This window comes from Camelus dromedarius, chromosome 21, assembly GCF_036321535.1.
Source record: "Camelus dromedarius isolate mCamDro1 chromosome 21, mCamDro1.pat, whole genome shotgun sequence".
Lineage (NCBI taxonomy): Eukaryota > Metazoa > Chordata > Mammalia > Artiodactyla > Camelidae > Camelus > Camelus dromedarius.
The window spans coordinates 22,312,278-22,326,975 of record NC_087456.1 but is presented as its reverse complement, the minus strand read 5'-3'; the positions used below and the strand labels follow the sequence as shown (position 1 = coordinate 22,326,975).

General features: G+C 34.8%; 1 protein-coding gene across 3 annotated transcripts in view; it reads right to left on the bottom strand.

Annotated features, from left to right (window-relative positions):
• Positions 1 to 1,964: 1,964 nt before the first annotated feature.
• Positions 1,965 to 14,698, bottom strand: part of WDR26 (WD repeat domain 26) — a 38,329-nt gene continuing 25,595 nt past the window's right edge. For 2 of the 3 annotated variants that reach the window (XM_031438443.2, XM_010992677.3), the window contains exons 10-14: positions 12,857 to 13,002; positions 12,470 to 12,548; positions 12,092 to 12,221; positions 9,106 to 9,291; positions 1,965 to 6,458 (exon numbers count right to left, since the gene is read on the bottom strand). In XM_031438443.2, coding sequence (XP_031294303.1) covers positions 6,433 to 6,458; positions 9,106 to 9,291; positions 12,092 to 12,221; positions 12,470 to 12,548; positions 12,857 to 13,002 — 567 coding nt within the window. In that variant the 3' untranslated portion in view covers positions 1,965 to 6,432. Of the gene's footprint in view, positions 6,459 to 9,105; positions 9,292 to 12,091; positions 12,222 to 12,469; positions 12,549 to 12,856; positions 13,003 to 14,698 lie in introns of those variants that run through there. The other variant, XM_064477270.1, reaches the window with a different exon arrangement.

Genomic DNA, 14,698 nt, shown 5'->3' with positions numbered 1-14,698 from the left:
CAATAAACACTCCAATTACATATTTACTAGAAGGAAGTATAGAAAGAAAAAGGAAATTAAAACCATATTAGTTGATTAATATCAGTTCTTTGTGGACACAGAAGTAAAATCTTACTGAATTTTTTCATGCAAACCCATTAATGGGGAAAAAGAGCCTATTTAAACATAGTGTAAAAGAACTTTTTTGAAGTTTTTTTCATTTATAATAAAATCAAGACCTCTTTTCTGAATTAGGCCACAAACTGCTGTTTTTCCACATGGAGGATGAGGGAAAGTGATTCACTATTTGAAACTATTTGGCGTACAACTACCAATTCAATGTGTAGCTGCATTTTTAAACTATATTCAAAATGAGGAAAAAGCCACCACACAGGAGGACTTAAAAGAACAATTAGCATGTTCATTTGAATTCTAGATATGGTCTATCACCATGGCTAATTATGTTCCAAATAAGATGTCTTTCCTGAGGCTATAAAAGAAAAAGTCTTAAAATTGTATATGGACTCCAGTTGCATCAATGTAATGCACTGACCAAAGACCAATCCTCACATCAGAAAAGGAAATTAAGACTTGATTAGAAATTTATTATTTGTTCTTCAGTTTCCAGCAATAGCTATAAATTACATGACGATTTAATATTTTGTTAACTACGTGATTATACTGTTTCATACACAGCAAGCTCATGTTAAGCACGCTAATTGATTAGGTTTGAGGGAGAGTTCACTGCCACGAAATCAATGACAGACACTAAAGATCCTTGGGAGTAGTGACAGGATGATGGGGTCATTGTTGAATGCTCTTTAAGGGTTTTTTCTGAAAAAAAAAAATTCAAGTAGAAGTCATGAAATAATGTAAAGACCATCAACTTTTCTTTTGCTTAAGTGGAAGGGAGTTGAATTGTGTTTTAAAAATACAACTTTATACTCAGGTTTACTAGGGTTGGGAACTTTTCTATACCTGGTGCTGGTATCTGGCACGAAACTTTAAATATAGACAAATAATCTCAACTAAATCTCCTAAGTATAGCTGTACTTAAAGAATCCAAGTAGAAGGGACATTTCTCTTACCTGTTAATGGGCAAACCATAACTTTAAAAGCAGTGAGTGTGGAAGCACTACTCTCTCTGCTTTATTAGTGGATCTGCTGTCGTAAGCTGACTCTCTCCACTGTCTGCCAATACTAGTTTTTCACATCTGAACTTCCTCTCACTGTGCAGAACTCTTAGCAGGAAAAATCTTAAAGCCTACTTCTATAATTCACCTTGGTGGGGCAACTGGCTTTCTTTTCCTTTCTTTCATAAATACTAATGTACTATATAGGTTTGTATACACTGAATGCTTTTTCCAAGGGATCTTTTAAAGAACTATATGATTATTCATTGTGAAATAAATTTTAATTTCAAACTGGAAATATATTTTCTCTCCTTGTCAGCATATCCACTGGCTAAATGCATAATTTCAGATACAGTAATATTTTTGAACAATATGCAGCATGTGATCCCTTTAAAATTCAAGTCTTCCTTAAATTTTTCTAAATTAACCCATGATTACACAAAACAGCTCTTTAAAAAGATACCTCAACTGGCAAAGGAATGCTTCCTTAGACACTGCTTAAAAAACTCCAGGTAAATCTATGGATGTCAAATTTAGCAAATCAATTCTATTAGGTAAAACAATTTAAAAACTCAGATTAATGACTATTAGGAGATTTAACACAGGAACAATTACTTAATTATTCATTCTGTTTATTGGATTGAAAGGGAGTACAAACGATTAAGTGCTATGCACCGACATGGAAAAAGTGTATTTAAAAAAAACTCAGTAAAGCAAATCAAAGTTAATGTAGTTTCAATTGAACAAAAATTTAAAGACATTTAATATACTACACATTTATAAAATAAAAGTTAACATAGGGTGTTTTGTAAATAATTAGTAGAACAAGTGAAAATAAATATATCAGAGACCTGAAGTTTTTTATGCTTTAATGAAATAATAAAGCAAAGAAATTTAAACTACTAAACATAATCTGAGGCAGTTAAAAAAAAACCACAAAACCCCCCAAATTTAAGAACACAATCCTTTGAAACATTTAATCAGTCCATAGCAAATAGTTATTACATACCAAAAGCTCTAAGTGTTAACTAGTTCCACCACAATGCCATGTAAATCTTGACAATTTAGAAATCTTGAGATCAACACTTAAGTTCTTTTCTTGATCTCTACAGCTTGGTTTGTAAGTACATACATGCTTTTGTGGATCTATTCCCCTCGCCACACACACACATTTTCAAGGAGCCAATAACATTTTTTTCCATCTGTGCCTAAAAATGTTCCAATTCGGTTTTTAGCACATTGACCCTGATGATGAAATGTTTAAGTTAAAGATGGGGATACAATTTCAATCTTAGAAAAATATACCAGTATTAACCAAACCTCAAATTCAGAGAGGGTACTTCACATGTGCACAAGACTTCTGGTAAAATTGGCAAGAACCTAGAACAGCTGTTTCCAGGACTTTTTGTGAATTAAGTACTCTCTCTCTTTCATACAGACACCACACACACACATACACACACACACACACACTTTTATACTATTCGTTTCATTAAATCCAGGCTATCTGGATTAAGTAGATAGGGGATGGGTTTTTATAGTTTTTGTTTTTGCAACTATAGGGCAGCTACTATAACAATAGCTTAACAATACTGAAAATTTTTAATTAAGTTCACCCTGTTTTTAGAAAGTGTCTTAGTGTAAATGCAAATTCACCTCTTCTTTTAAAGTTAGCAGTTATATTAAATCAGATATGGTTTTTGAAATGGAAGTAATATTTTGGAGAACAACCCCAAAAGAGTTGCTAAAATCCAAATGAGAAATCAAAACTATATCAAGATATTTATACATTTTAGAGATGGGACAAAAAGGATATTAAGAAAAAGGTCTTCTTTCCTCCCCATTCAAAAGTAGCCATTCTTCTGCTGTGAAAGAAACTGACATGGATATTTCCCTTTCAAGAGATGTACGATAGATATATTTACCACTGTGAGCAGAGGTGATAGGGTCAGTTCTTGTGTGCAGGAACCAACATCCTAAAAAAGAAAATTTCAAGATGGGGAGGGGTGGGGAAAAAAGGGTTTTCTATTAATGTCATGGAATGCCACTCTAGAGGGAGAACACGCCTAATAATAAAAATCACCATTATTACTACCAGCGTTGATCTCAGCTTAAAATACTGACGAAAACTGATTTTTTTCCTTTCAACTTGTTTTAGTTTATTTTTAAAGTCAGGTAATCCCTTTTTTGTTCTCCCACCCACTAAAATGGGCCAATTTGTAGGGACATTTGCAAATAAAATTTCCTTTGTTTAAACTACTTACCTGGTTTAAATGTAACACATTTATCTGGTCAGTAAGAATAACAGAAATATAACTAGCACAAACACTAATAAAATACAAAAACCAAAACTGAAGCTTTGTCATCCCTCCCAGCTAATCCCCCACTGTAATTCACCACCCACACACCAATCTTAGGAATCCCCCAAATCCAACACTGTTCTAGTAATAACCAATTATTTGGAGGAAAAAGACATTTCATACTTGCTCCAGCCCTTAATCAATGAATAATAACAAAAACATTTTTAAGCACATGGAAATGAGCCTACTAACCTGATTTTTGGAGCCAAATATCTCCAGTCTATTTTGATCTATGTGCAAAAAGTATTGGTACTTTTCAATTTACACATTTGTTAGTATCTTGTAGCTGGCTTGATAGTATTCTCACTCATACATTCTCGCCTTAAGCCTGTATTAGAGACTACAGCACTATCAGAAGTGTTCACAGAGCTGAGTTAGACCGTCTGCTATCAGGCTCTTTATACCATAAAACCCTAGGTTTCGTTTATTTCACCTTTCTGGCACTGTCACTGCACAGCAAAAGCATGAAATCGATGTTTACAGCAAATTGGCACAGCAAAGTACCAGTAAACACAGGAAGTTGCCAGTTAAGACAGACTTGGAAAACAAACTCACCTAGCTGCTATAGAAACCTTTGCATAGTTGTTACTCCATTTTAATGGAGTTATGTTCTTGTAAAATGTGCCTCACTTTTACTCCACTTTTTTAGTGTTTTTAACTGTACTTCAGAAGCACTCTGAAAACTCAGATCTAGGGGTGGCTGGGTGAAGAACAGTAGACTCTGAGTGCCAAACTGCCCCTGAATGGGCACAAATCTCAGTGAACGTTACAAATGTACCATGGCACACTGTAACCAAATTTGTAAACAGCTGTAGAGTTTCTATGCCCACCTTTTGTTAGTGATGTTACTGTAGAGACTGGGGTGTATTAACGGCTTCAGGGTATACATCAATCACTTAAAATATGAATGGATTTAACTGTACTGAGGTAAAGAGAAGTTGCCACTTAATTATATACAGTTACCAATGAAGATTTTATTCAAGCTTAAAGTAAAAAGTAATTTTAGTTAAGAAAAATGAAGTACCAGATAAACTGTAACATATAGTTATTTTAACTTAGAAGTATCAAAACAGGAATTCTTGATTCTCTAAGTGGTGGTCTCTGCAAAATGGAGCTTAAAGAAATCTTTTACATTACCAATTTGATAAAATAATCTGCTGACCACGATCTGTCATTTTCTCTTACTATGAGCTTTTGGGAGAATCCGTGCTAGTTTAAGGCCAATTGTGTTTTTCTTTCTTCTCCCCTTCCCTGACTTTTCCCATTTCTCCCTGCTACCATTCCCCTGCCCCCCACCCCCCGACAGAAGAACTCCTGACATCCAAGCCTTTCCCTTCTTTGTGGATCCTGAAGGAGTCTGCTTATGGAAATAATATATTATAGACTTGACTGGGCCTAGAGGGAAACAGTACAAGACTTTGTCTTCACTAGAATCTTGTTTTGGGGGTACTCCTATTCCTCGTCCCAACAGAACAGCTGTGGTCACTATCACTTATCCTCTGCTGAAAGCGGGAGGGAATTTCAAAGGAGACTAAGTGTGTTGTATTCAGCTGTTACGGGATTTAAAAGCACAATGTGAACATCAGGCTTTTGGCTTATTTTAAACGTGAAATTCTCAAAATTAAAAGTGCTTTTCCGAAGGAAACCTTTCCTTAAACTAAAAGGGGAGGGGAGGAGACGACTATCCACAGCACCAGTTTAGAATGAGGTTCAGTATGGCAATATCTGAAAAACTGAGATATTCTTTAAATTTATGTATCCCCTATGTCAAAATATTAAGGGCAATTAAGAGAAATGACTATGAGGTTTAAACCCAGTTTAAGTATGTTTATAACCTGCTGAATTCTTCTAACAAGCTCAATTATACCATAAACTTCCAAAGTGCTTATATCTGCTGACTTCTCTCTTGCTACATCACACCAAAATGATTTCCCAAGCTGAGAACAGCCTGAAACAAGCTTTGTTGAAAACCTAAACTGACTACTGATCTCTCACGTTGGTATAAATTTAAAATTCTCTTTTTGAATCTTGAGTTTCTTCAAGATCAGGTACTGATGTTGATTCAGGAGTAAAACAAAAGGGGGAAAATCTTCAAAGCACTACTCTGAATCTCCTGTGTAATGTCCTTCCAAGCACTGTTTCTGACCATGTCTCAGGTGGTATTCCAGAAGAGCATCAGTTATACTGCGTATCTAAGTCACAGAGGAAACTCTTTTAAGCTGGTTTAGATTCCAAATGTATACAAATGAAGTCACTTTAATCCTATAAATACTTCTTAATTTATTTTTAAAAAATTGTGCTGTTAACCCTTTTACGGGGCAACAAGCTATGTGAAAAGTACAAAACTTTTTGTCAAATGTAATATTGAGAGTGCTTTTGACATAGTTCACTGGTTTATCATCTGGATCAGTATATACTGCGCAACGGGCAAGGCTAGAATCCATGAACCAAGCTGCAAAGATCTCAAGCTAAATAAGGCGGAAAGATTTGGAGAAACAGAAGAAGGAAATTCTTTCCTATCCAATGTGTACTCTTCAGACTAATGCACTCTTTCTATCAAGCCTTCTAAACTGTTAAATAAAGTTTTCCAAACAAGCATTTAAACTTCATTACACAGAAGAGCAACAAGAATGGTATCCTGCCAGACAAAAGGCAGGAGGGAAAAAAATATATATACTGAGTTCAATGGGTAAGCCTGAATGTAGCACAGTTCTTCACAACCGATGGGGGGATAATTCAACATGGTGTCCGACAACGTTCTAACGACGTGCTTCATCTCAACTGGTTACTATGAAGCAAGGTGTAAATGTTTGGCCCCAATCGGGCTTCAGAAATGGTTCTTTTTTTCATGACGAGCATGTCTGTCCAGCTATCAATCATGTTTGTTTGCACCAAATCCCAAGCCATTAAAATACGACTAATTTTAAGTTAAACAGAAGTCGTCTGCTCCAAATTCGCCATCAACTATCCATGCTACTGCATTCCTCTGAATGAAGACAAGATGAAATGTGTATTGGGGGAAAAGAAGAAGAGGGGAGGGGGAGAAAAAAGTTACCAGTTAGAAAGTTTTAAAATCAGCATCATGACATTACAAAATACAGTAATATTAAAAAACAATCCCAACAAGGAAAATTCTTGATACTTTAGTCATAATCATTCAAACTGCATCTGCATCACATTAGGCTATATATTAGAGTCTAAAATTATGATTATTTTGAATACTGGAGAGCCCAAGTGAATAATCATATCAGAATCTCATACTTTAAAAATGAATCTTGAAGTAGTTATGCAGAATAGAAAAATCTTTATAGTTGTTTACAAAAGAAGAGAGGAAAGAAGATCTGGCAATCCAAGGTATAACCATGCATAACTATGTATTTAACTCTCCTTTCAGTGCCTCAGTTTGAAATTCTGCATTATCACTGTACTTTTTTTTGTGAGGGGAGGGGTAATTGTCAATAGCTCTGCTGATACATAATTCACATATTATACAATGCACTCACTCATTTAAAGTGGACAATTCAATAGTTATTAGTTTATTCACAGGATTGCACAAACATCAAGATAATTTTAGGACATCTTCATCACCCATCAGCAGTCATACACAAACCTCCACCTCTAGGCAACCACTGATCTACTTTCTTTCTCTATGGATTTGCCTATTTGGGACCATTTCATATAAATGGAGTCACAGTAAGTGCCCTTTTGTGTCTGGCTTCTTTCACTTAGCATGTTGTTTTCAAGGTTCATCCATGTTGTAGCATGTATTGGCACTTGATCCTATTTCATTTTATACATTTCTCAAAAAAAAATGCAATAGAGATCTCTACTGTTAAAATAAAAGGTCAGCAAGTCTCTTTTTTGAAATGGAGTTAAGTGAGATGATTTTTACTTAAATTACTTAAGAGTATCTTAGGGTATTACGTTTTTGAATGTCATTTCCTTAGCCTCATCCGTATTTTCCCAAAATATCTATTCCAAACAAGGATCCTTTAGAAAAAAAATGTTTTCAAGTGGAGGTAAAAGAACTCAGAAGATGCCTGCATAAAAGGCACATAACCACATACTATCTAGTTACATAGAGGTTGTTTTCCTATTTTAGGTATAAATGGACATCTTTTTAGGGCAATACCTATGTTGCAAAGCACAATGGAAAATTGCAGAATTAGACCCAGTTCTTACAATTGGGCCATGTTTGGCTCACCCACCATAACAGATATCCACATTAATTAAACTACCAAACAGCAGTGCAACTCTTACCCTACTGTAGTAGAGGCATAAACATATCCTCAAAGGTATGTCTAAAATAAATCCACTTACAAGGTAAATCATTACTATATACCTAATACTTTCCTACTTCTTCAAACCAAATATGTTTATTTGAAGAAATAACTTCCAAAATGACTAATAAAATTAGAAAAGCACGTATAATCACAGTTACAGATCTCTAAAGCATCTAAGAGAATGGGCCTGGAAACCCAAAAAAGGACAACAACAAACTACAGGAAATCAAAAGATTTTTGGTTTTAGCTGATTTCACAGAGGAATGTTAGAATGTCATGCAGTGATCTACAAATACAAAAAGGCCCTTGAACGTTCTGAACAACAGCAGTTCTCAGACTTTCTGACCCATGTACATGGCATGCTTTTTACTCTCATCTTTGGCTGCATGTCCTCATCTGCCAGTAAGACCTGGTGGTCAAGTCTTTTACAGTTTGTCCCACAAAGACAAAAGTATAGAGAATATGCTTTTATAAACCATACATGCTACCGTGACAACCCTCCTCCTCTGAGAATAACTAAACTGACAGCAGCTGGTCAACTTTCTTACTAAAAACATTTAGGTGGAACACACTGTTAACAAAGATCTGTTCATCTGTTTCCAGGTAAATTCCTTCTTCTTAAGCAAATATTTATATTTTTGCTTTGAAAAAAGAACAATAAGTCATTTACATAAAATTTCTCTTTATCTCTTCTTTCTAATACCAATATCTTATTCAATTAAGCTATGTCCTTAACTGTTAGCTTTCTGGCTATGGGCTTTCTTCATCTCCAAGTATCTGAAGATAGATCTGAAGAGCCGGTAGCACCCAGCAAGTCGGTCTTGCCATGCTTCAGTTTTGCACTCACAGAAGTGAGAGTAACAGCACTTCTCCACTTCTCTTACGTGGGTACATGACACATTTTAGCTCCCTTCTCTTTCCCTACCCATCATGCAGAGTTCATGCTAGTGTGCTACACGATACTATCAGATAATTATTTTTAAGGGTAAAACCATCAAGATCATTCTAAAGTTGTTCACATTCTGTACACTAGCTAGCTTTCATGGGTATGAAAGTATAAAGTACTTCTTGCCTGATGAAGCAAGATTTTCAGTAAGATTTTGAAAGTGGCAATACTAACTGGGTGTAAATGAGGTGGCACATTCCAGCTTATTTGCCCCACTGTCACCAATAAAACAAAGTACCGCTGTGTCTTAAACTAATTAAGCTCCTGTGGAGTGAGAAAGTGTACAGTCTCTAAATGAGGGAGAAAATAAATTACATTCTACACCTTGAAGTGTCACGACTTTATAATAAGCAGGGCAACATTTCATCTGGAGAAAACACAAGGATACCGTACGATGGTGTTACCTTCAATATTCTGGTGGTCTATAAAAGGTGCTGGTCCCCATATTCTAACAGTGCCATCATCTGAGGCGCTGGCCATCATGGATGGAATCTGTGGGTTCCAGCTCACACAGTTTACTGTACGTGTGTGCCCTGTCAGCTCCGCAATTGGCAGTTCACTACGTTTGTGCCAGATGTAAACCTTGTGATCTAAATAAACAGTAATTCAGAGAAAAGTCAGGGAATTGTTAATATATTAATGAAACCAACTGACTTTAGATTTATTGCTCATTACACACAGAACATATAACTTATTAGAACTTAAAAGGACAACAAAAATAACATGAATAGTTTAACAAATTACCTTATGAAAAAAGCCATTTTAATAAAATACACATTTTTTCCCATTAAAGGTGGCTGACTAGCTCACAAGTCACCAGAAAAATCTATCTGCAATATTCTGTAACACGTAATATATAATCACAGTCAAAATCTTTGAGCGTAAACAGATCTAGGATAGAGACGATAAATTTCATGGAAATGTGAGGTGACAGAAAAGCAACATACCCAAATTCAAATATAGCAGTAATTAAGGCGGTAGCTAAATACAGAGTGCTTACCATGTGATAGATACTAAATAAATGTATTATTTAATTTTCACCACCATCATGCGGTGGATACCATGCTTCTCTCTTTTATGGATGGTGACTGACGAACTGCAAGTTTTAGCAATCTGCTCACGGTGAACAGCTGGTAGATGGTAAAACCGGGACTAAAATCCAGGAGGCCCTGCTCAAGACTTAACTTATGAGGCTAGATGGCTGTCCCATATCTGCATCATAATATGACTTTGCAGTAGTCTGTTTATAATCTCACAAATGACCATAAAACCCAAAAACCCTGACAACTTTGTTTCTTTGTGATCAACTAATCTTCAAAAACAAAACAAATGACTAGCACCGAGTAGTGGTTCCAAGCGCAGGCTCTGCAGTCAGACGCCCAATCACTGCCTCCAGCGTGGACCAGCCACATAACTTTGGACACACTACCCACTATTTGCAACTCTTCTTCTGTAAATGGGGATTCACACTTACCTAATGTTATGCGGATAAAGTAAGTTTGTATATGAAAGTGTTTTGAAGAGAGTCTAGCACATAGTAAACACTATGTATTACTGTAAGGAGTTAACTAAATATAAGTGATGGTTCTTAGACAGAAGGCAGAATCCCACGGTAAATGAGAAAAATGTTCTATCTCAAGGTCTGAAGTCAACTATGTGATTAATGTGGGATGTGCTGCCAAAGCACGTCTGCAGAAACTTTAGCATACTGAAAAGGTAAACTTGTGGCAAAAACATGCCCTGGTTTCAAAACTTACATAGGTAAAAAGCTAGAACTGTTTCTGAACATTTTTTTGTGTATGTGAAACAACCTGCACTCACTGAAGTACTGAATTTATCGTTCCTAGAAGGTATTTATTTCTCAATTATTTTTGAAAATAATTTTCCTTGCATAAAATTAAAGAAAAAGTGCAGATTAGCTATGTTTCCCTTTGGACAGAACAAGTCCACAAAGAAAGGTTACAAGGCTTGAAAAATGTGAATGCAACTGAAATCTGCCTACATGTGGATGAAAAATGCTTTTGTGAACAAATATCCAAGAAGGATATTTGTTAAAAAGTAACCAAAACTTAAGGTCTGAAGTAGACAAGGTCAGAATGACAGACTTTATGATCAAGCTCTGCTTACTCTATCAGTCTAGGGAATCCAGTGCTTATGCAGAGGTTAAAAAAAAAAAAAATTTTCATTGCCAACACAATGAAAAGACTTGAGTAATGGCCTAACTTCTTGGGGGGAAAGATTTCTTAATTGCTCCATTTTATACTGGCATTCATATCTTTGGGGATTTGGAAGGTCCTTGGAATATATTTCTTAGAATTAAATGACAAACGGATTACTGTGGTCATCTTGGGAGATAATATATTCACTGTATCCACTTGGTGTCCAAAACATTTTAGAACTATTCTAAACCACCTGAGTCATGAGAACACTAATCTCTTTCCTTCATAGTTATGTTTCATTTTTAGCCATAAACAGAATATAATGTGGTTTAATTACATTATTCATCAGGCTTAGTTCTAAAGTTAGTTTGGGCTTAAAAAAAAGCTTGGCATCACTAGGGATAATGGCAGCCGTACATATTTTTAAAGCACTTCTAGGCTAAGTATTATTTTTAGAAAGAGCTACAGGGGATTGTGAGGCATAATTAAGAGGGAAAAAACCCCCCAGGAGCAGGATTAAATAGAGCATGGGGAAAAAGATCTTAGAGTAGGAGGAGCTAAAAAGCAAGTAGAAGGCTTAATATATTTAGATCATATCAAATTAGAAACCAGTGGAGAATCTGGAAAAAAATAACATGATTAAACTAACAGATAAAAAAGATTTTTTGACTGGAAAAAAGTGAACTCACAATTCTTACCAAGCAAACCACTATTCTCTTGTCTCACTTATTTGTGCTTCCATATTTTAAAAAATTTCTATTTTAAATTAGACTAACTACTTTAGCACACGCCTTCCTGAAATACTGATGTTATCAGACCGGAGAGTAAGTTTAATTCAAAAGGTAGTAGACACAATATTGCCCAACATCAGTTAAAACATAATTAATCTTGATTTTTTTTAAGATACCACTAACCTTTGAAAACCATCAGTCTCATGAAAAAAAAAAAAAAAGTGAACATATGAAAGAGTAATGATTTAACTGAATCTTGATATGACACATGCACCAGACAAACCTCCACAGAGCCACAACAGGCACGACTGACCTGTGGTAACAAGGAGGGCTCAAGTCATTCCAAAAGGGGAAATTAACAGTGCACTGGATAAATAACTCATACAATTTTAAATTTAACACCCTGAATTTGTTTGGAGACACGACTACCTTTACAAATTGAGAGAATAATAGAACTTTCAGCCCATCAATATATGTGAACCGATAGTGACACAAATTACCTTCACTGCCACTAGCGATGAAGTCTTCGTTATGGCCTCCAAAACATGAATGAATCGTATAAAACCCTTGCGTAACACCTTGATACTTTCTTACTAAAACTCTGTCTTGCAAGTCCCATAAATGAACTCCCTGCAGGCAAAAGAGAATATAGGTATTTACTCTAACTCAACTCAAAAGAATTTTAAAAGATAATCTGTGAATATCCCTTTGCCTGATGGAACATTTTAATTTTCTATTTATGCAAAATGCCAATGTTCTGAAAAATTTCTCTTTGACTTTATACACTTAAGGATCAAACACATGCTGTAAAATTTTTAAATCACAATTAAAATTTCAACTAAGCTAAATTTTTCTGAGAATTATATTAATAAACCTACCTGAGTTGCTACATTTAACAAAGCTAATCGGCCATTCTTTGAAATAGTAAAAGACATAATGGGATGATCTTCTTGTACTCTGTAACCAAAAAGTAATTTGTCAAAAGCAACATACTAAGTACAAGACATTCAAATTATCAAAATATAAAATATTCTAAGCTTAAATACCACAAATTTTGTCTGTAATTACTATTATACAATATACTTCAGTCAAGAAAAAGAATTTGAATAATTACTAAGCACCACTTGATCATCCACCCAAATTACCAATCAAATCAAAACCAAAAACATAATAAAAACTCTTCTTTGGAAGAAGCAAGTTCCACTATACATTTATCTTAATATAGATCAGATAATTGTTGTTTAATGGATATAAAAAATAGTTACATGTTCCTATCTGTAAGGTCCTCGAAGTTATATCCCCGAATTCGCTGGTGTGTATCTGATGCCAGAACAGTCTTCCCGTCGCTCAAGCACCAAAGGCATTGCACTCTCACCCCTTCCCAGGAGTCAAGGAGATTACCATCTAAATCCTGAGGAGAGAACTACTATTAACTCCATTACTGAACAGCGCTCACAAAGCAAAGAACCAAAAGAATCTCTTAGCATATCTTTTTGTAAGTTTGTCTCTTCCTGAGACTGATTTCCACCTAACTGGTCCATAAGTGTCTTTAAATCATGAAAATTTGAATATAGGTCAAATTTCATTACAACAATACCTAAGGGGGAGTGGGGGAGTCTTAGTAAATCTATCTTCCCTTCAATAACCTATGATGCATAGATAAATACAATAAATACGAAGACAGAAAGAATCCTTAAGTTCAAAGGTCTCACTACTTTTGGAAAAGAAACATTTCCTTAAAATTCGCTACACTGGGATTTGCCCTATAACAGTCACAAAGTATGATATGGAAAAAGATTACTAAAACATTAATTATGGCTTTATAGAACTTAGGAATTTGTTATGACATTTTTCAAAAAGTCACCAAATTTGTAATATGCTCTACAGAGCACAGCTCTTAAGATCATTATCTTATTGAATATTCAAAGTTCTGAGAGGCATTCCCATTCTCATTTTACACATTAGGGTACTACCAAGTCCCGTATCCTGAAGGTTTAAACACTATATTGGATGGCAAAGTCAGCAGAAACATGCATGGTCATCTTGAACCCTGGGAATTAAGAACCTACAGCTTACATGCAAAAATGTACAGCATGGTGTCTATAGTTAATAATACTGCATTGCAATGTGAAAGTTGCTAAGACAATAATCTTAAAAATCTTCATCACAAGAAAAAAATTTTTTAACTATGTATGGGGATGTATGTTAACTAGACTTATTGTGATCATTTTGCAATATGTACAAATACTGAATCACTAAGTTGTACACCTGAAACTAATATAATATTGTATGTCAAGTGTATCAATCAATGCAGTACAGTATTAGCCCATGGCGAGACAGTACAGAAATATGTTAAAATGCTTAAATTAGTGTATTATAATGGTATTGACCACTTGAAATAGCTTTTTTAAAAAATGGGAAAATCATGGACATGTCAACAAATAGTGCTGGGACAACTGGAAAAAAAAAAAAAGTAAATGGCTTATAACCAAGCTAAGATATTGACACTAGATTCATATCGACACTAGATTCCATTTGTCTCAAGGCCATCTTAATGCAAGACACTGATAATCTGTAATGGCTACATAAAAGTCTTTATGATAAATGACCTTTAGCTACACTGAATGATTTGATGGGTTTTTTATTAATCTTATTTAACTTTAATTAAAAAAATAAATCCAGAAGTGCCTACTGGAACCATGCTAGGTAGTGATATGAAATGTGGAATCAAGATAGAGAAATAACACTGAATTTGTATCATAGTCTACCTTGTCGTAAGACTTTTTATCTATTACTTATTTTTTTTAATCCCCAAACCAAGATTAATAGAGCAGGTAACAATCAGAAGACACTGCAAATAAGGACTGAAAAGTTCTCTGGTAGCACTCATCATCACTTTCATTCCTCAGATATTTTAAGTCTCTTCATGAAATTCAGCAATTTTTTTTTTTTTTTTGGATACAAAGAAATCCAAAGGGCTAAAGACCTTGAAAGAAATTAAATAATAAATCTTTTTGTCCCTATACATTACAAACTTGTTTACAAGGACAAAATGTTTAGTAAGACAATTTTTTAATGTTATACTAAACTCAAAGTCTATACTTTGA